At 41.6% G+C, this 22,538-nt stretch overlaps 3 protein-coding genes and 1 pseudogene across 3 annotated transcripts in view; 2 read left to right on the forward strand and 2 right to left on the reverse strand.

The window, feature by feature from the left end:
- Positions 1-1,983: 1,983 nt before the first annotated feature.
- Positions 1,984-2,442, reverse strand: LOC137989136 (uncharacterized). Its single transcript, XM_068835003.1, has one exon. It carries the CDS (start codon positions 2,440-2,442, stop codon positions 1,984-1,986), a length of 459 nt encoding a protein of 152 aa, XP_068691104.1.
- Positions 2,443-3,614: 1,172 nt separating this feature from the next.
- On the reverse strand, positions 3,615-7,116 carry LOC137989137 (uncharacterized; annotated as a pseudogene).
- Positions 7,117-11,447: 4,331 nt separating this feature from the next.
- Positions 11,448-12,509, forward strand: LOC137989138 (uncharacterized). Its single transcript, XM_068835005.1, has one exon. The coding sequence runs from the start codon at positions 11,448-11,450 to the stop codon at positions 12,507-12,509; it is 1,062 nt and encodes a 353-aa protein (XP_068691106.1).
- Positions 12,510-20,399: 7,890 nt separating this feature from the next.
- The window catches only part of LOC137989139 (uncharacterized), a 78,410-nt gene continuing 76,271 nt past the window's right edge, over positions 20,400-22,538 (forward strand). Inside the window, exon 1 of the mRNA XM_068835006.1 lies at positions 20,400-20,472. Coding sequence (XP_068691107.1) covers positions 20,400-20,472 — 73 coding nt within the window. The remainder of the gene's footprint in view (positions 20,473-22,538) is intronic.

The following is a 22,538-nucleotide window of genomic DNA, read 5'->3' on the forward strand; positions in this document are numbered from 1 at the left end:
TGCTGCATGCTAATTGGCAGGATGTGGAACTCGGTTGCTTCGCTAATGTGGGACCAGAAACCCATAACGGTTGAAACGTGTAATGCGCGTTCACAGCTTCCGAATATTCAGTGCGAACTGATTGGTTGAATGTTTCAGTGCTAAGTACCATATTTGGAAAACTCTCGCTCTTTTTGTTCCAAATATGGTACTTAGCAATTTGAATATTCAGAAGCTTGTTTCCCAGCACACAAGGGGCCGTTACACGTTTCAACCCTTATGGGTTTCTGGTGGGACTTAATAAAGTTAACAAGACGTGCATCTTGTTCATTTGAGTCTATGCAGTCTGGAACAGAGATATTGGTGTGTTGGTTGTTGACAAAATGTTCATTGAAAGCATTTGAAATTCCCGCAGGGTTACTGATTTGCTGGCCATTCACTTCAATAAAAGAAAAATTGTTTGGTCTTGGTCTGGTTGGAGCAACTTGCTTTAATATTTTCCACAGTTTCTTCGGATTATTTATGTTTTCCATGATCTTATTTCTCATATATGCTGCCGAAGCATTCGCGATCTTTTTTACCACCTGGTTGCATAAATTCTTATACATTGACCTGGCGAGAATATTTGACTTCGCACATGATTTAAACTGGTCTCTCAGGTGTATAAGATGCAGGATCTCTTTGTTCATCCAAGGTGACAGGCATTTGCGTTGTACTCTTATCTTGTCAATGGGCATGTGACGATTCACAACATCATTGCAGATTATTTCCCAAGTAGCCATTTTGTTATTAACATCATCAAACACCTCAAGACGAGACCACAGAGCATTTTCCAGATCATGAATAAAATCATTAAGGTTAAATTTTTTGAGGTTAGGATAGCTAATCTTGTCATGTTCACATCTTGGAGGTTTCGCCCCACGAAATTTGTGCACAAAGCATACAGTGATCAATTCAGTGTTTTCATTTACATTCACTTCTCATTTTTTCGAGCAATACGACCAGCGTTTGCACTGCTGGTTTTGAAGGCGTGCATCAATTGCAGTATTAAACAAAAACCAAAACTATAAGGGAACCAAATTCAGCAAATGGGCAGACCACGCATGCAAAATCTGCTTACAACTTGCAACAGGAGGTGAAAGAAACCACCGTGCGTGGGTTCATATTCTGAACGCAACAACTGTTTGCGAGAGTGCGACTGTCATGTAGTTTGTAGTCGTGGTCTATTTTAGTGCTGTCAAGCTATTGTTCAGAACAATTACTCACCAAAAATAGCTAAAACAAGTTGCAAAAATAGTGGAGACACTTCACCTTCCTTGGGGAGTTTTTAATTTACCTATTATCTCTCACACTGCAGCCCCCCTCCCCCCCCCCCCTTATCAGTGTTGCTAGCAAGGCAAAAAAATGTGAAAACTTAAACAGTCAACATTGAAAAGGGGAGAGGGGAGGGGAAGTGAGAAAAGTTTAAATTCTAAATATGGCGGGTATTGGAAGCTAGACAAAGTGTTTCTTAATAAAAGTGTCTCAACAATTTTGCAACTTGTTGTAGCTAATGCGGTAGACACGTATATCAGTATATGCACAGATGTATATGCATATAATTATACACGGTAGTCGTATGGTTATGTGCACATGCGAGTATAAATTTACGGTAGGCATTTTGTGCAGGTTTTTTGGTTAACATATTTCTGAGCGGTACTGTACATGTAAGGCTTGTGTCGATGGAACCACTTTTTAATAATAATAATGATAATAATAACAATAATAATAATAATGAGAAAAAGAAGAAGAAGAAGAAGAAGAAGAATGATAATAATGGTCCATTATCAGTATATCCAAAATACATGAGCTCTTCATCTGATAAAAGTATGGTGCAACTAAAATCTATCCATGTAGCGGCATCAGCTCCGGTGGCAGAGAGATCCGTGAGACTAAAACAACTAATGACTCACAGGTTCCACAAGGCTCAGGTTTATTGAGTGATGACAGAACTGACGGTGTTGTTCATATTTGACGTTCCCAAACACCACCCATGTGAGAAGCGTGAGGAACGTTAAGGCTGAACTCTATCCAGTCGCAGTCTTGCGCAGTTAAGTATTCTCTGACAGGGGTCTGGTCTAGTTCCTTGAGTGCATTACTCAGCTCATTCTTTGCGCCGACAAAGTTAGCACCTTGATCGGATCTAAGCTGGCGAACTTTTCCTCGGCGGCTGATGAAGCGTCTGAGGCCGTTGAGAAATGAAGCTGTTGTCATGGCGTTCAGTGTCTCCAAGTGAATAGCGCGTGAGGCTAGGCAGGTGAATATCAGACCCCATCGCTTCAACTCTTTTCGTCCTTCTTTAATGTAGAAAGGCTCGCATACGTCCATTCCAGTGTAGGTGAACGGAGGAGATGGCATAAGTCGTTCAGGGGGTAGATCTTCTGGTCTTGGGTGCGGCCTCTTAACTTGCGACAAGTGACACATTTAGCGATGATGTGGGAGATCATAGAACGGGGATTAATGATGTAATATCCAGCTTGGCAGATAGCATTGTGAGTCATGCTGCTTCCCGTGATGAAACTGGTTTATGAAAAGAACAGTCATGTGGCTGGTTTTAGGCATGATGAGGGGGTGCTTGATTTTGTACTGAGAGGTCGAATTCTTGAGACGTCCTCCAACTCTAAGCAGGCCTTCTTCATCGAGAAATGGGTCTAGCTTGTAGAGGTTACTGATTGGCTCGACGGGGTTGCATCTTTTCCGTGCGTTTTGCGAATCTTTGAAATGATCATCGTTGCCATCAAGCTTACCTAGAATCTTTATTTGCGACTGGAATTGGTGATGTTGGAGTGATCTAAGAATGAAATTTTCGGCTTTGGATAGCTCTGCTACCAATGGGGGTCCCTTTTGTGGACGCCAGTTGTGCTTCTTCTCCGGGCGTGTCTTTTCAATCGCTTTCTGTATGCAAACAATGCATTGTTTAAGACGGTTAAACGAAGAGAAGTGATTGAAGCGTTGTAGCTGTAGTATCCCAGGGGAAACTGGTCGAATCTCGACTTCATTGATCTCGGTTGTGAATGTGGATGCTGAATCCTTTCTGACTTCAGCATCTGACGGTAGTAAAGTATAGACAGGCTGAGACTGCTGTGGGAGAGGGTCTTGTTGCCATAGAAACTTTGGTCCGGTTCCGGTGAACCAGCGGTCGCTTTAAAACATTTCCTTGGCAGTTAGGCCGCGTGAGGCTTCATCTGGGGGATTTTCTTTTCCTGGAACATGAAACCAGTCTCCCGGAGAGCTGCGATCTCAGATATGTTGTACACGGTTGCCAACGTACACATGGAAGCGTCGTGCATCATTCTTGATATGTCCTATCACGATCTCGGAGTCAGTGTAATAGTAGCAAGGGATGTCTTCGATATCAAGTTCACTCTTGAGCATTGAAGCTACATTAACGGAGATGACTGCGCCTGTTAACTCAAGGCGAGGAATTGATATTGGTTTCATGGGGCTGACTCTAGACTTCACTAAGAGGTAACTGACATGAACTTCGTTTCTGTGGTTGACCATGCGTAAGTATGAGATTTGACCGATGCCATTGTCGCTTGCATCAGAGAAACTGTGGAGTTCTGTCTGAACTGGATCACCAAAATCGATCGGCTTTAGACACCAGGGGAACGTGAATTTCTCGAGGAGTGGAAGCTCTGATCGCCATTTTTCCCATAGTGGCAGGATATCGTCAGGTATTGGATGGTCCCAACTGACATTTTGACGACAGAGTGTTTGCAATATCTGTTTGCCGACCAGTATGACGGGCGATACTGCTCCAAGCGGGTCAGAAACTGAACCAATTGTTGACAGAATCCCACGATGGGTGGCAGGTTTGTCTCTGAGTTCAATACGAAATCCAAATGTGTCAGACTCAATACACCAGTAGGTGCCAAGAGATCTTTGGACAGCATTGTGTCGCGTCGGAGGTCCAGATCTTTAAGATCCTTTGCGTGGTCATTGGCTCGTAGGGCCTCTAAGACGTCTTTGCTGTTACTTGCAAACTTGTGAAGACGTAAGTTGTCCTTAGCGCACATTGCTTGCGTGCATTGGATGAATTGAAGGGCTTGCTCTACTGTGGAGACAGACTTTAACCCATCGTCTACGTAGAAATCTCTGAGAAGAAAGTTTGATGCTTCGTCTCCAAACTCTTGTCTGTGAGCTTGTACTGTCTGATGTAAGCAGAAGTTTGCTACTCCAGGTGAGGATGCTGTGCCGAAGAGGTGAACGTTCATCCAGTATTCTATGATCAGGCCTGTAAGATCGTTGTTTGTGAACCACAGGAATCGCAAATAATCTCTGTCGCTGGGGTTGACGTAGAAGCTGTGAAGCATTTGCTCGATGTCGCAGGTAAGGGCGACTGCTTCTTTTCGGAAGCGGGTCAACACGCCAATCAAGGAGTTCAGCTGATCAGGTACTTGAAGCAGATGTTTGTTAAGAGATTTGTTTTCGTAAATGGCGCTGCAGTCGAACACGACACGGATTTGATCTGGTTTTCTCGGATGATAGACATGGAAATGGGGAAGAAACCAAGCTTTGCCCTTTGCTGTTGTCGTTTAGAAATTTTCTTTTGAGGGACAAGAGCCTTCTCAAGCAGTGTCCTTTGTTGTCGGGCAGGATAACGGTATCGGTTTTGAAGGGTAATGGGGCTTCCCAGTTTAGTATTTCGCGGAAACGTCCATCCTCCATTGACTCTACTTGCTCTGTTCCGCGTATCTTACGGCTGAGGTGGATTTTGGTATAGTCAACCTCCGTCATCTCGCGTATTTGTTTGGGGGTTGTCAAGTCCTTCGAAGACATCTGGTTCTTGATTATGAGGGGGGCAGTTTCAGAAATGTCTTCACAATCTAGAAGGATTTCTCTTTCCACTGTGACTCGATTCACTGAGGCTGCGTTGGAGATCGGCTCTTTATCTTTACAGACGCGTCCGATTATGGTCCAGCCAAATTTATATTGCTCGGCCCAGGGCTCCTCTTCGTTTCCAGAGATGACGCTTATTTGCTGGAAGGCAGCTGGGACGTTTCAACCAATCAGTAGTCCTATTTCGACGTCTGGATGGTGAGGAATTTTGTCAGCAATGTGCGACAAATGTTTCCAGTGGTTGACTACTTGGGGCGTGGCAATATCCTCGTGTGAGGCAGAAATGTACTCTCTTGAATAAGTGAAGGGAACCTTGATCCGAGCGTATTTTGTTTCTATATCTTGGATGAAGATGCCGGTAACTTTCTTCATTCTGATGGTGCTGGAGCCAACGATCATGTTAACTTGTAAGTCGACCTCTGGGGCACTTATTCCGAGTTTGTGTAGGAGGGCGTCTGAGATGAACACGTCAGTGGACTGATCGTCCAACACTGCATAGGTTGTCAGTTTTTTAGCTGGGTTAGACTGGTGAGATGCGTTTAACCAAGATGATTCTTGCACAGGACCTTCCCGTTTCCTCTTTCCCGCAGACTTGCGTGCAAGCTGTAGAGGTGTGATTGGTTTGAGGAATGTCTTGGCGTTGAAGGGCTGGCTTGATATGTAAAGCAGTTAAATGCCTCTTGTGACAGATGCTGCATTCTGGTGGAGCTTGATCGCAGTTTTCGGCGCTATGTTTGACGCTCATACATTTAAAGCAAAGTTTCTTTTTCTTGAAGACATCTTTTCGTTCATCTAAGGTTAGCTCTCGCTTTGAATCTGGGTGTAAGGGTTTGCTTTCGCCACCTGTTTTCGACGCCATTATTGTAGAGTAGGGTGGTTTCCTGTGATGTGGAGGATCGGGTGGTGAAGATCTGCCACTGAAAGTCAGTCCGAGTACTTTAGGTGAGTGTTGGTAAATCTGAGGGATGTTCATGCGATCGGCGTGTAAGGTTACCTCTGCGACGAATTTTGCGAAGGTTGGGAATGGGTCGCAACCTTTGTCTTGTTCAAGAACCAGCTGGGGAGTTTCGTAACCAATGCTTGTATCTTGGAAGGATATTCGAAGATTTGCAGACTTGATAGATGCGTTTTGGCTATGTCTACTTGCTGTAGAAAATCACTGAAGTCTCTAAGGCCTTGTGCATCATTGTTAGCGATTTTCGGTCAATTAGCTAGTTTGTTCTCGAAGTCTGTGGCCACAATGGCGCTGCGACCGAAACACTGTATAAGTTTCTGGCGGGCTTCAACGTAGGCAATTTTAGGGCTTGCGCCGACCATGTATTGAATTTGTTCAACGACCCTCTTTGCTTTTCCATCTAAGTGCTGGAAGAGAAGGTAAAGCTTTTGCTGTGCGCTGACCAGTGTGGAATCAATCAGAGCGTCAAAAGCGGTTGCCCAGATAAAGAATCTTGTGTCGGTTTATTCTCCTGTGAAGACGTCCGGTTTGGCTTGTGGGAGTCTTTGCAACTGGGTGACCTTAGCCAAGGCCTCTGTGATTTGAGAGACTTTATCAGATCTTGGACGAGCTTGGTTACCTGGGTGGTTGAGATGCTGGGTATAAGGACTTGGTCTTATATCGTGGTACACAGTGGGTGGAGAACTCTGAGGAGTGAGTGTATCGCCTTTTTTGTGTAGCTGAAAGGTTTTCAGGCTCGTGTGTTGGACTCTGCTATTTGCACATGTAGGATAATGTGACATCACGCTTGTATTTGTGGTTTCGGAGGGAAGCGATCTGAAGGGTGCGCTTGCGCCCGTTAGTGATTTTGGAACAACATTGTGACTTTTCGTGATGTGCTGTGTGGAGGCGTGACTAGTACTTGGAATGCTCACATTAGCGACAGCGGCAGGAGGCTGGGAGGCTTTGGGAAAATCTTCGTAGTTGAAAGGATTTCCTAGGCCATCTGCCAAAGGGTTGAAGTTGGGTTGATGTCCCATTATTCCGAGGTTGTGGGGAGATTGATGTTCTGGAATGGTTTTTTGTAGAGAGTTAGCTATGTTTATTTTTGGCTCTCTCTTTTCGGCTTGATTGTTCACCGGATGTATTAGGCCTGTGGGCGAGTACAAGGATGGAAAGGATTGCTTGTGTGTGTGTCTGTTGTTTATCGTGGTTTGATGGGTGGGAGAAACTTCCGTATTGTTCATAAAACGATCAATCAACTGTTCTTGTGTTTCTTTTCGCAATCCCATGTCGTCACGCTCGAATGGAAGTTCATCCATTTGTAATGCTTCTTTGCGAACGGTTTCTTCCCCTATGGTTTCGCTTAATTCTTGTTGTAATTTTAACTTGTTTAAGACCTTTTGTTGTTCGTTGATCGTGTCGCTAAATTTGATCTTTTGCTCCAATGCCGCGCGCTTTACTTTTACGTTGATCAAAGTTTCTTTTCAAGAACGACGAGAGGAACCGGATGCAGATGTCATTTTTGATGACCTGCATGACGAGCCCGATCGAAAGGATGTGATCTCTTCCCTTTCGATTGCTTTTATTTTGTAAAATGCGGCTCTTTGGCAATCATCAGTGACGTCTCGAACAGTCGAGATTAGATCAGCGACGCCCTCTTCTACTGGGGTAAGCTTAACTAACTCTAACCAAGCGCCCAATTCGAGTTTAGATTGAGCGGCGATTGTGATTAGTTTCTTTGTTCTTTCGTCAATTTCCGCGGGGTTGTGGCAGCCGGCCACGAATTCATGGAATGCGGTGGCGTTTGCATGAAAGCGCTTGTTTGTGGTCTTTGCGGAACTCAAAACCCTTTTCGGTCAAGGTCCGTGCTCGTCTTTCAGGTTGATTTTCGGCTTTACTTTTTTCTAGGGTTAATTCTTGTTGCTAGATGGTGGCTTGGGTGAACATTTCGCCAAAACCAGTATGGGCGGTTTCGTCCAGCGAAACAATTGGTTTTGTTTCTTTTTTGTCTTGTGACTGGCTCATAGTTAGAATTTTTTGGTTGGAAATTCGGAAAGTGATAAGGCAAAGACAGTTGCTTTTTTGTTAATGGCTCTGTTTGTGTACTAAATAGTTAGCTAACTCGAGAACTATTCGAGTTTTCAATACCTGATAAGTGGATGACTCCTCCTTTGTTTATCGCTTCCAGCATATCAGTGTTCTTCTTTTCCGGGCTTCCTCCTCGAGCACATGCTCTTCTTTCTTCTTTTTGTATTACGCGTAAGTAAGAAAGGAACGGACTTACTTGTGCTCCTTGCCTGATTGGTTTGACTAGTCAACTGTTTCCAGGGTACTGGACTGGTTTGGCTGGCGGTTTGTGCCAGTTGTTAGAACTTGAAGCAGAGGTTCGACCCTTCTTCTTCTTGGACAGAAATTCGACTGTAGCGGCGTCACCTCCGGTGGCAGAGAGATCTGTGAAACTAAAACGACTGATGACTCGCAGGTTCCACAAGGCTCAGGTTTATTGAGTAGACTCTTACAGCGATCCTGTCAAGTAGGACGTGTAAGCGAACGCTCTGAAAGTTTCTGAGTAGTACAGCAATAACTGGTGGTTCCCGTTGAATTTCTGTGAGCCTTATGAAATTTTACAAGCGCGTGCGATATTTAAGCTAGAGTAACATGATAGCTAGCGGAAAAGCCATGTGACATAAATGCGGTAAAAAAGGGAAATAACTAAAATATTACGAAAGAAAACTAAGGCATACGGGTGCCGTAACAATCTAAGCTAAATATTAACACAAATAACATACATTAACGTGCACCTAACCCCAATTTTTTTTCACTAAAATGAATCCGCTTTTTAAATTAATTCTGCGAAAAAATTTTTGAATTTGGTTGAATCCTCAAGTTTCTATGGCCCACGGAAAGTCAAAAATTGCTAAAAATCGGCGCCATTTTGTTTCGGGACCGAGTTCTGGGGAGAACGGGTCCAGAGGCTGTTGTGACGTCTACCCAGGAAAGAAAAGTGTTTCGCCGCTTGTCATTTCACTGTAGTTGCTGTGTTGCTTGTGAAGAATTTGCGGCTAAAATGCCTACAGGGTGTGTTGCAGGCAGTTGCAGCAACACCCCTGACTTGGAAAATAGAATAGCTCTCCACTGTATTCCATATTTTGGTGATTATCGGCCACAAGTGAAAAAAAGACGAAAAAACGCGCGAAATGCGAGCCTTCGAAGAAATGGGCCATCTGTTCAGTGCAATTCAAGCCAGAGGATTTTCAACGTATGTTCGCAAGTTTGCCTGGGCAAAAAGGACACTTTATATCCCCTGTCTAAACAGGGACGACTTGGGGGTCGCTGCCTTTCCGACAATTCATGCCATGGGAAAAGTGATCAAACCACCACAGTCGGATTAGATTATGTCGAGGAGATATATGACCTTATTTAGGAAAAGGGGGATTAAGGTGAATAAAAAAAAACGCGTTTTCTATCGTTTTAAACGCAAATGCGTTTAAACATCGTTTAAATGCAATTAAACAACGTTTAAACCCACAAAAAACGCGTTTGTAAGATTTTATGTCGAAAGAGCTTTACACAAATGATGCGTTTAAACGCTGTTAATTTACGTCAAGTGAGTGCATAATTACATGGATGCTTGCTTCATTATTGGGTGTCATCTAGGGTTACTCTGATTTATTTGAAGCGATGCAGCTCGACAAACCATCGAAATCTTGATTGTTTAAGTCGTTGCAAGGACTCGGAACGGAAAAGAAATGTGGGATCGAAAGTCCAAAATAATATGGCGGCATTCTTTGAGGAAGAAACACTAAACACTCGGTGACTCAGTACGTAAATGAAGAGCATAAACAATAAAAATTTGTTTCAACTGAAGTGAGGAATGTGCAAATGAATTTACATGATGGTGTCAAGCACAAATTTGATCAGCTAGGGTCATCCATTGGTTTCTCTTGTCATGTGCGATCCTGTTTTAAAACAGAACGTTGATCGTTGAATGCTGTCGGTTTTACTAGAGGCGCAAACGCTTATAAATCAATCAAATTAAATTATGCATTGGGGTTGCCAGATGAGGCAGTCTTCACATGCAAAACTTACTACCATTTTCCTTTATCCATGTTTGTTCAAGGGAGTTCACATAGCGGCTGTGTTCTGACTCTGAGCCACGACCAAGGCCCAAGCAACCGAACGAAGATAACATAACTCGTACCATCATTGCAGGGCTCCACTAAAGCTGCATATAAGTGTTAAGTTGAAGCCATTAGCGAAGAAAATGGTTGATGACTTGCTACTAATAAACTGATCTAAACGTGTCTCTATCGGTCACGTAACCTTTCGAAATTTTAGCCTTTTAGGTCACTGAATGTATGGAAATTCTAACTTCCTTTGTTCTTGTTCCCTTTTTAAGTACTTGTCAAAAAGTGACATCAATTTGTTTCATTTCCTGTTTGTTTACGGTTTGCGATAATGAAAAGGGGTGATTGGCAGATAGTAAATCGATAAGACACAAGCAAGATTAACTACAACAAGAGGATAGCCGCCTTTCAAAGCTCTGAAATAACCAAAAAAAGCAAAGCTCCGAAAAACAAAATTGAGAAATGGATCATACTCTGAACATATCTAACCTTCCCGAAGCATTCATGGGTGATCTGCAGTCGACAGAACAAACCTATTTCACGAGTGAACGAGAGCAGACATACTCAAGTGACTCTGACAGCGATGAAGATGAATTGGTTGCGGAGGAACTGGACATCAATATCGAGTTGGACCCCGAGATTGAATGAAGGGAGTGTGATGTCAATGAGCGCTTAAAAGTGGAATCATTTTTGGTAAAGGGCTGTGGATGCAGTTTGAATGTCAGTAACAATGGATACTGCAGCAATAATTTTTCTCTGGAAAACGTACTGGAACATCGACAAATTTGTCTTGAAATGGCCACTTCTGAATTAGACATGGTTATACTTGCGCAGTTTGAGGCATACACCAAAAGAGACGAACTGTCCTTGTCCAGTCGGCAAACAAGAAAAAGGAAAAGGACGCGAACAAACTTTACTTTCCAAGGTAGGTTGAAAACAATGTTTCAAATATAGCTTATGGAGGATGAGAATTTTGTTGCGATAGTTTCAGTTTAGCAATGTCTTTTTTGCTAATTTATTTGAAAAATGACCGTTTTTAGCCCATCTTTGTCAGTCATGGAATGCTTTTTTTTGGAAAAATGCAGTGTCCGTGTTCGTTAAGTTGCCTCTTTTTCATTCTTTCTCTAGGTTTTCCGATTTGCAAGGACTTCTTTTTAATCCTCTATGGAATTGGAAAGAAACGATTGGAAACCCTCCAGAGGCATTACAAGAAAAACGGAATTCTTCCTCGTGTTCATGGCAACAAAGGAAGACTTCCCATTAGAGTCTGTTCATTGGAAACTGTACAAACTGTTGTGTTGTTCCTTGATAATTACGCAGAAGAACACGCTGTCGCACTCCCAGGTAGAGTTCCAGGATTCAAACGCACAGACGTAAGACTGTTACCATCATCCAACACTAAAGCAAGCATACATAGAGTATACGAACAAGCCGCGGCCAGTGCTGGAGTTACTGCCGTTTCATATCCCAAATTTGTAGAAGTGTGGAACAAACTTCGTCCCCAAATGAGAATTACGAAGCCTATGACTGACTTATGCCACACGTGTCAAAAGAATTACACAACTATTTGCCGGTCAGCGAATTTGCCAGATGATGAGAAAAGTGAAGTTGTGCGTAAACAAGAAAAGCACCTACTGGACGCAGAAAGGGAGAGAAGTTTATACAAAAATGTATGCAATGAAAGCAAAGACAGCATTGCAAAAATACTAAGCGAGATTGATTTGAATTCAACAAGAGAGCCCTGTTCATTTAATGGTAAAGTGCACTATTCATTTGATTATGCACAGCAAGTACATTTACCCTCAGATCCAATGCAACCAGGTCCCATTTATTTCAAAGTTCCCCGGAAAGTGGGAATTTTTGGCATTTGCTGTGAATCATTGCCAAGACAAGTTAATTTTCTAATTGACGAGGCTGGCAATATGGGAAAGGGTGCAAATGCGACCATAAGCTATCTTCATTATTTTTTTGCAAACCATGGCTTGGGTGAAACAGAAGTGCTTCTTCACGCAGACAACTGCTGTGGCCAGAACAAAAATTCGTACGTACTTTGGTATCTCGCATGGAGAGTAATGGTTGGCCTTCACCATTCTTGCACTTATAGCTTTCTCATTGTTGGACATACAGAATTTGCATGTGACTGGTGTTTCGGGCTTTTAAAGCAAAGTTTTCGGAAATCCTTTGTCTCCTCGCTATACGAATTAGCAACTGTAGTAGACGCATCAACTGTCAGGGGGGTTAATGTCACACAGCTGTGCTCTTTGCATGATGGTTCAACCATTGTTCCAGTCTACGACTGGATCTCCTTTGTGTCGCCTTATTTTAAAAAGTTTCCAAACATCAAGAAATATCATCATTTTCAATTCAAGCAAGCAATGCCAGGTGTTCTTATGTATAGGCAGTTTTCAGACGGAACCGATGAACGTTTTAGTCTATTACGTAAAGAAGATACCCTTCCGTCCAGCATCCCTCCTTCTCCCTTACAGCCCAAAGGTTTGGATCAGCAAAGGAAACAATACCTGTATACTGAAATTCGACAGTTTTGCAAAGAAGGCACAGAGGATCTTATTGCTCCCCAACCGTAGACTTCTGATTTCTGAACATAAATTTTTTTTTATGTTAAATCATTGACGACAAAGAAGTGCACCTTGTAGTCTAGCTCTTGGACCAAACGACTGCCCTTTTGAGATTTCTTGTCAAACCAATGGTATAAATCTAATTCTAGGTTTTTCAGAAACTAATGGCTGCGCTTACGTTTGACAACAGACAGGCGCTTGGGGTCAAGCTGCTTTTTTTCTGACGTTCCAGAACAATTAGAAGTCGCTAATTCCTCTCTTGAGAAGTGGAGAGCGAATATCTTCAGAGCTGCTTTGTGTCTTTCAGTGCTTGTGTCTAGCAACTGAGAAACTTTTGATCGTGTGGAGGGTGTCAAAACTTTCAAGGACTGCAACTCAGACGATGTGCTTGGAGTGCTTGTCGGCGTACACCTGCGTTCTGTGTTACCCTATAATTGTGACACAATTAAAAGAGCAAATATCAGAAATAGGAGGTACTTTCGTTTTCCTTTGTTTACTTTGGGTTTAAGAGACAGTTTCGTAATTGGCTATCGACAACTCTTTCCAGCCGTATAGTATAAGATGCTTTGCAACGCACCCACAACAAAAAATAGGTTTACAATTGTTGCCGCAGTGAATATCTCAAAACTATCGTGAGTCAAAAGCCGGCCAAACTATTGATATAGCAATCAAATCTAGTGCCTGACAAGTTATTATAATCGTTATTAGTAGAATTCTACTAGTATACTAATGCAAATGGTGTAATCTGATTGGCTGAGCCATTGAACACTATCAGCCATTAGTCAAGTGGCTGGAGGTCGTCTTGGAAATAACGACGTTGTTTTTGTTTTTCCAAAGTTTTGGAGGAAAATCGAACAGTTGCTAATTCTCGGAAACATCATCATTATCTCTGTAATGCTGCAATTAATGTTGTTACCCAGTAATTAAAAGTTTCGAAACACAATATTTACCGAAGATGGAGTTGAATGTCCAGGTAGAAGACCAGGATGTTCAAGATTCCGCATGCGGTCATCTAAGTTCTGCAATGTAATCCGCGTTTCAGCCATAAAAGCTGCAAGGGTGGATTCCATTCTTTTCACTGTCTGTAAAAAGACAATACACCTGTAACTAGAAACATATGTTCTCACTTTACCTAGTTCATCTGAGATTGCCAATTCTCACTGCTTTGTTGGCTAGTTGTTGGACTGTCCAGGGACTAGTCCACCCAATCAAGATCTGATGGGAGTAGTGTGATATCTTCTTGCAGGTTCTTACTTCGTTGGACGTCCTCCTTTCTTCTTTCCTCTTCCAATTCTCTCCTCTGTTTCTCTTTTATTTCCGCATCTTTCTTTTCCGTCTCTCTTCTTCCCACCTCTTCCTTTCTTCTTTCCTCTTCCCATTCTTTTCTTTCTCTCTCTCTTCTTTCCACTTCTTCTCTACTCCATTTCTCTTTCCATTCTCTCTTTTCCTTCTCCCTTCTTTCCAATTCCTCTTTTTTCCATTTCTGTTCCCATTCTCTCTTTTCCATCTCCCTTCTTTCCAATTCCTCTCTTCTCCATTCTTCTTCCTATTTTCTTTTCTCATTCTGCCAAATTTGCACTTCTTCCATTCTCCTTTCCCCTTCCCTTTCTCTCCTTTCCTTCTCCGTTCTCACCATCTCTATCTGTTGGCTCTCTTTCCCCAAGTCACTGCCCTTTTCGTCACATTTTCCTTCATTTACGTCTTCTTTCCCTCGTACTTCACCCCCCTTTTTTTTATCGCCCAGGCGCATCAAACGCCAGCCCGACTCCCTTCGACTTTTCTCCTCCAAGAAGTTTTGGTAAAGGTCCTCCTCTTTTTTTCGTTTGGGTACTGTAGGAGCTACTTCACCGTCACTTATGTCAACAATCTTCTTAGCTTTCGGCGCTTTTGTTTTTGACTGTTCTCCATCCGCTTTCCCCCCCTTTACAGCAGTTGAAGACTTGTTTTTTGCAACACCTGTTAAAAATGTAACCGCCAATTTAGTTCAAACCATATTAAATTGCAACTAGCCGTAACGTTTAGTGGAATTCCTTGCTTAGGGGAGGGAAAAACGGAGACCACCAGAACACCCAGATACGGACCAGTGTCGTGTTCTTAACACTGTGCTATCCCTGCTCCCCCGAGATAAAAGGAACGGTTAAAATCAAAGGTGTTTTGCAGGGGCAAGACTAATAAAACTCATCCTGAATGGGACAATGGCTGAGGAATTTTTGAAAGAACAATATACTATAATAACACTAACCTTTTTGTTCTTTTGACCACGATGTCACAACGAATGCGTTGTACCACCTTCCAGAAAACTTCACTCTGATTCTTTCACCCTTTGTTAAGCTGGCCGGTTTCAGTGGATCAATGTCTTTTCGCGGTACTGGCTGTTGACGTCCATTCCATGCACACTTTGTATCCCAACGAATCATCACTTTTTTACTTGCCATTCTTTCAGTTCAAACGTATATGCTGTCCCGAGAGACTTTTGATTCAAAGCTGTCGGAGTATGGGTATTTAAACATTGTAGCTATTTTTGTCATCCTGTAGTATTGCATTTCTGTTTAGTGCTAAAGCTCAGATGTCGTGAGTATGGCATGAGGCATGACTATTCCCGGGGTGAGGGGTGAAGGGGGTGGATGTAGGGGGTCAAGGGTACAATAGCTGAAACAACCCAAACCTTTACAAAAATACTAACCTTAGGCTTTAGGTAATGTTTAGGCTTAAGGTTAGCATTTTTGCAAAGTCTGGGTCGTTTCACTTTTCACCCCCTTCAACCTTCACCCCTCACCCCCGAAATAGTCATGCCGCGTGAGCATGTCTAAAAGACGATTTGCACACGATGTCAAACAACTCCTTTTTAATTCCGTGGGAACCAGATAATCTGACAGCATCAGAAAGCATAAGAAAAACGTGCATGACTCCCAACATTCGCCAAGATAGAAAAATTGTTGTTTAGACTATAAAAAGGTCTACTCAAGTTATCATTTCAAGATAGCGAGCTTTAAGCAATATGTTTAAGTATTCCTTGCTTAGGGATACTAGTGACTCGATGTCTCACTTTAGAACAACAGTTTCATTAATACTTCGCTTATAATTTCTGGCACACAGTTGGTATCTATGATCTTGCGACCAAAAACGCAAACAGCTCCCCCTTTCGGCTTTGGGGAACCAGAAAATTCTGACAATGTTAGCAAGCATATAGAAAACAATATGTTTTACTTGACACTCCACATCATCAAGATAAGGAAACAATATTTTTCAGAGAAAGAAAGGGTATACTAATCGTTTCAAGATAGGGAAGTCCATTCCCTTTTTGCAATATGTTTACGTTTTCCTTGTGTACGGATCCCAGTGCTTCGATATCCTACTCTATATTGAACGTTTCATTTATTATGTGCGTTTCATTTTCTGGCACGCAGTTGGTTTCTTTGATCTTCGGACCAAAAACGCAAACAGCTCCTTTTAGTTGGGGAACCAGAACATCTGATAGTATCAGCCAACATAAAAAAAATTAGAACAGACATTCACTTGAGACTCTAAATCATTAAGATATGGTGAAATGTTGTTTTGTCAGAGTATGAAGAGGTCTGCTTTTCGTTTGAAGATAGGGAGTTCCATTCCCCTTGCAATATGTTTAAGTTTTCTCAGTAAAGGGATTTCAGTACTTTAGTATTTCATTTTTATAACGAAAGTTTCCTTGATCCCTTGCTTTTTATTTTGCTTCAAGCAATTGGTTCCTTTGATCTTGAGACCAAAAACGTAAACAGATTCAAGTCTTTAGGGGAAACAGGAGAAGCTGATGGCATTAGCGATTTTTAAAGCTATCTGATAGGACGATTTTAGTGGCATCATACACTATCAGTCACTCCCGTTCTAACTTCACAAATACTAGTACTCGTCTTCAGGGTGTTAGACTGAAGATAAATGGAAAGTTTACCTCAAAGCATCATACTTAACATTTTCTCGTATTTACCTTACAAATTTGTTCGAAAAACTGCTTCTCTTGTGTGTAAGGCGTGGCTGCAAATTTCTCAGGACAAAAGTCTGATTAAGTATGCAAGGGATAGCAAATTCTCAGAAGTAAAGGCCCAAAACTCATCAAAGGAGACTGTGGATAACTTTCTTCAGGCGGTTGAATGGAGGCCTTGTCTCTTCCAATCTATAGACTTATGTGGCGCAAAAACAACCTGGTCAACATTCTGTGAAATAGTGCAAAATTGTCCTGGACTGACAGTTTTAAATATGGCTAAAATGCAAGGTGAACTTTCTGAATATCCAGTGATTAGAGCTATTAACATTGTGGAACTCAACTTGAGCGAAACAAAGCTAGATGCCAGCCATCTAGGTTTTATTTCGGAGAGCATACCCTCTTTAGGAATTTTGAATGTCTGTGGATGTGAAAACTTGACTGATACGGGTATTAACGACGCCGCGTTCGATTCGTTACGTTTTCTTGGACTAGCTTATTGTAAGGTCGGTTTTGATTCCATAATTTGCGCTATTCAAAAGCACGAAATTTTTGCAATGTGCGTGGAAGGAGTAACATTGAGCACAGATGACATCTCGCGTTTGATTGATCTGTTCCCCGGCGTGGCTGAGATTGGCGTCCCCGCTTTGTGTGGCTTGCCACAAGGAACTGTCTCCTCCGAAGCATTACAGCCACTTTGCTTTTACTGCCGCTCATTGCCTCTTAACACGGTCTTGTCAGTCAAAGAAAGCATTGATGGAAGCTGGATGGAACTTTAATAAACAATTATATGAAAAGAATACACTGTAGTTCCCGTTTCTCGTCGAAAAACATTCCTACTTTGAGACCATTAACTATCGTTGCAACAGCAACTATACATGTATTTTCGTGTTCCTGTATGCATCCCTAATTTTAGCCGTACAACACCTCAATTCATCTCACCGAATTTGACTAATTTATTGATGCAAGAAAAGTCCTTTTGCTCAGGCACGAAGTCTCATTTATGTTTATAAGGGATGATATCTTATTAAAATGTTGTTAAGAATCTTAATTTATTAAACAAAATCGCTGAAAGGAGGGAAAGATAAAGACCTTAAACATTTAATAACAATATATTGTTGTTCAGGTATCCAAGTTTGGAAATGTTGGTCGGAAACGTGTGTAGCCCACATGCAAGAGCAGTTAGTTTAATTGCTAAAATCGACAGGCAAAGGCAGTTCTGGAAAAATCAATTCACTTATCAGCAAAACCTTGTTGGACCCTTAAGCTGTCAAAACGGTTAATACTTGCAATACTAGCAAATGTTGGCAAATCGAAAGGCCTCCCACTTTCACTGAATCGCTCCCTACTTCTCTCCCAAGGATAACAATGGAGAGAAATTTTCAACCCAGTAGTATTTGGTCAAGTCAATGCGATGTTTACTTTAATTTGTCACATTTCGATTAAATTTTATTCTGTGATCTGCTCGTTCGTTGAATTACGTCCTTCTGATGGTGGTTTGTCGACTGCCTGCTTTCTGTTGTTTTCTATTTTCTTGAGGCATTATGGTACGAACAATCCAATTATTTAGTTGCTATGGGGCGAAAAGCTGATATTTTCTGTTGTTTAAAGCTAAGTTACGCGGCGGGCATCACGACATCGTGACCAGTCACCCTGAATGCGAAAATATTCATGTTATTCGAACGATAAGATGAGACATGACAGAGGCTTGCCGCGTCATTACTTTGATTCTGCTTCACTCTGGCGACGTGCTTTTGTCGCCAAAAATTCCGAAAAAGAAAAACGAAGGAGTTGAATGTAAAGGTTTTAAAGAGTATAAAAGGATTAAAACAAGCTTGAGAAAAAGGACTGATCGGCCTGTTGGTGAAGCCCGATACACTGATGGAAACATTTTGAAGCGTCGTTAGAAGGTTCGCGTTTCTTTGCGCAATATTGTTGGCTATTGTATTCAACATGAAAACTGCAGAATCCGTAGGCTCAAATGCGACTGCTTGCCCCATTGTTAGAAAGACTCGAAAACGGTATCTTCTTTCCTGTGTGTGCTAATTGTCTGGTTGCCGTTGTTGATAGCACGACATTCGTGCTCTGCAAGTCGGTGTGCATGAGGCGCTCACAGAAAAAAAGGATAGTAAATTATTATAGACGGAATGTGATTCTTAATGCAAGACAATTTTTTGCCCACCTGCTATGTACAAAGGAAAGGCAAAAGGTAAGTTTGCTGGTGAATTGATCATTTTGACACAGTGGGTTGGAAGACATGGACCCTAATCTTCGCATTTCATAGAATAGAACAGGTAATTTATTCATTCGAATACAACTAAATTAGCTTACTTTTCAGCATACGAAATGCAGTAATTGAAGTGTAACAGAGCCCTGTGTTTAAACGCGTTAAAAATCTGTTTAAACGCATACAAAGTGCGTTTCCACGCGTTTTGACGAACGCAATTAAACGCGTTAAAACGTTGTTTTCTAAATTCACCTTAATCCCCCTTTTCCTAAATAGGGTCACATATTTGAAACCTATTTAAAAGCATCTTTGGGGGACCTGAGAGATGCTGCCCAAAACTTGAAGGAGAAATCTCCTGCCCCTATGAATGAAATTGCTACAGAAAGAACCCAGAGATGAAGCACTCAGAAAGAGAGAGGAGAGGAGCAAGATGATCGTGAAATATGTTCCCCCTACCACACTGATTAAAAATCCATCAAAGAGTTATTAATCTCACTCATGTGATGTACCATAGTAATCCAAAAAAATGTAAGACCCTGATGCAAAAAGTTTTTTCTTTCAAATTGCTATAAACCAGTTGTACCCACTAATGATCATTCATTGACCTCTAGAAAAACAATTAAATAACATGGCAGCAAGTCAAGGGTAACAGTAGCACTATTCTGTGTAAATTGTCATTGATATTGTCTTATGTTTTCCTTTAGTCCACGAGGAAACTCAACAAAGATTAAAATCAAAGGGGCGTGACAAAAAGCGGCCATATGCAAGAATCCCATGAAGGGTCATAAGAATATTGGTGATTGCCCAAGGAATCAAAAAAGGAAAAATACCACATCAAAGAGAAAGAAGACAAATGAAAAATAGATAAATAACACTAACAATTGGGCTTTTACTGTTTATAATTTTTCAATAGTCCTGGGTGACGCCCATATAAAAGGCAAGGGGCTGCTCCTTTGGCTTCAGGTCCTCCTGTTGAAGGTCGTCAAGAAGTAGTGAAATATGTACTGTATTACTGGTACAGACTGATCCTCAAGGCACCATGCCAAGTATTCTTATCATATATATACTATGCACAGCTCTCTTTGGGAGTAGGGGTAGGTGGTCATTGCATCAAACGTGACAAAGTTTAGTTTACAGTAAAAGAATTGACAATACAATTTCGGACAGAACTAGAAGAAGAAAGATTTATTTAGTCTTTTATCCCTCAAAACGAAAGTGTTTTTCCTGGCAATGTAGCAGGAAGTTGTAACATTACTAAAGCTCACTGGAGTACGTTTATGAAAATTCTATACAAAGAAGGGAATGGATGAAGTGGTACATGTATACAAATTCTTTGCAGTCAAATTGTTCCAAGCAAAGTGAATACTCATGTTTTCAAAAAAGCGCAGTTAATAGTGAACTAAATAGTTTCCCATTCCTCCTGAATAAAATACATCTCATTATGATAGTTGTTTTAGTAATGGACCTTATCACGGTTTTCGACACCATCTTGATGGGTAGGCAAAGCAGTCAGAAATTACCGTGTTCAATGGTAAAATTGAAATCCATCCTTTGTGTCCTTTGTGGGGGGGGGGGGGGGGGGGGGTGTCTCAGAAAGATTGTGTGACGGTGTGTGGCCTGCTCCCAAAACCCTTCCACTATTTATGACCACAATCTTCGCATTTTTTTACCCTATTTATAACTGTTGCAGCTGGCACAGTTGCCCTAAACATATGTTATGGGGGCTTTTGTTGACAGTCTTACTGATAATGATGAAAACGTGCTAAAACCAACCAACCAAGTCTACCTGGGTAAATTTAAAGACAGCTGCATCGCAAAATGAAAAAAATTATTTGCCATCGGATTCCCATACAAACACTGTACTGCTTTGCTCATCAGTGGCGTAGAAAATCGTGATAAGGCCTCTTTCTTTCTTTCTTTCTATAACATTTCCCAAATTTCAATTTTTTTTCCATTTTCTAATTGAGTGTTCCTTTTCGTCAGCAAAATGTCGGTATTTGTTCTACAATGTGGTCTTTTAGTTGCTTTTTGGCCTCTTTCTTTTTAACTAACAATGTGTTTGAGTACATTTCGTTTTTCAGAGGCGTTCCTATTCTTTATTCTGGAATGGTCCCATCTTGAAAAGCAAGAACAGATTATTCCTTTTTTTGTGTTCCTTTTGATGCCACCGCGCACCGGTGGCTCAGTTGGTTGAGCACCGGGCTGTCACGCGGGAGGTCGTGAGTTCAACTCCGGCCGGACCAACACTCAGGGTCTTTAAATAACTGAGGAGACAGTGCTGCCTTTGTAATTACATCTGCAAATGGTTAGACTCTCTAGTCTTCTCGGATAAGGACGATAAGCCGGAGGTCCCGTCTCACAACCCTTCAATGTTCACAATCCTGTGGGACGTAAAAGAACCCGCACACTTGTCGCAAAGAGTAGAGCATGTAGTTCCCGGTGTTGTGGTCTGTCTTCTGTGGTATTATTACAGAGGGCCATGTCTTAGAAAACTCTTTACTGGGTTAATCATGTATTACCCTCTCAAAATAGAGAACATTGTATTGTGTTGTATTGATGAAATCAGAATGAGCTTTCACACAGTATTGTGTAAAAGTGATGCAAGCGAAATGCTTGAATTTCGTTCTTTGTTCCCGCGACTTTTCGATGAAAATTCGCACGAAAGTTCGAGTGAAATTTCACAGCGTATCAAGTGATAATTCGCTTAAAGGGCGATTTTTCTTCAAAGTTTCGTTAAGCTAAAGAAAATTCGTGAGCAAAAACGATAGTTTGCAAGGCAGTTGACATTGAACGGCAATTCGGGAGCATTGAAGGAATTTTCTTTCAGCAGTTGATACCAACAAACTGTCGTGCAACTCGCTCCACAAACAAAACAAAAACATCTCCAGTTCTGTGTACTTAGGCCGCTTAAGTAAACAGTACTAGTCGCAAACAATTCCTGAGGGTTTTTCAGTCTGAACACACGTGCACACTCGCGAATCCATTCGGCTGTTGTTAATTTCCATCCCAGTCCCCTCACGGTCAGAAACTTTTCGGGCCTGCAAAGCCATTTTTAGATAATCTGTACCTAAGAACCAAGAGGTGTATTCGCCTGAAACTTCTTCTGTTAAGAGAACCTCTGTTCATATTAAGAATACGCGAATAAAACGGCGCTGTAATCCTAAGGTTTGAGATTTTGCTATGGCTTTCCAGGTATGATAACTTTTCGGCACCTTCGAGAAACAGGCCCCTGGCTCAAGTTGTTCAAAGGCTGGATAACGCTATTCACCGGACAAATCGAATAGTGATTTATCCGGTGGATAGTGTTATCCACCTTTCGAACAAGTCGGGGTGAGGTCACTGGGTGTTGCTTTAAGTCTCCTAACAGGTCATAATTATTTCACTCCATTTTCGTGGCCTTAATAATAATCATGGCGACTCAACTTACAAGGATAAACAGATATGGATGATTGCAACAACGATCCGTTTCCAAAATTTATTATGAGTTTTTACATTTAATGTGAAAATTCTAATATCGGGACATAACGAGAAAATTACACATATCACAGAAAAACTAGAGAACTGATGTGACCAAGATCTTCTTAACAGTATTTCAATCTGCCCGGTTTTGCCTATTCTCTTTCCTCAAATTTTGGCACCTCTTCCCAATGCTTATCTTGCATTGATCCAACATCTGGACTTAGTCTTCCATGCTCCGGCATTGATAAGAGAAGGCTGTTACATGTAGTCTTCAGCTGAAAACAAGAACGATAAGGCGAGTGTAAGTTTGTGCTCCATAAAAATGTTTATTGACATTGCATGGCATTAACACGTTTCAACTGAGTTGACTATAGCTGATTTGTTAATTAGGAATTAT

This window comes from Montipora foliosa, unplaced genomic scaffold (genome assembly GCF_036669935.1).
Source record: "Montipora foliosa isolate CH-2021 unplaced genomic scaffold, ASM3666993v2 scaffold_442, whole genome shotgun sequence".
In the NCBI taxonomy this organism is placed as follows: Eukaryota; Metazoa; Cnidaria; class Anthozoa; order Scleractinia; family Acroporidae; genus Montipora; species Montipora foliosa.

Excerpts from the sequence above, each read along its gene's own strand:
- LOC137989136 (XM_068835003.1), bottom strand. The coding sequence starts at position 2,442 with ATGTGTCACTTGTCGCAAGTTAAGAGGCCGCACCCAAGACCAGAAGAT.
- LOC137989138 (XM_068835005.1), top strand. The coding sequence starts at position 11,448 with ATGACTGACTTATGCCACACGTGTCAAAAGAATTACACAACTATTTGC.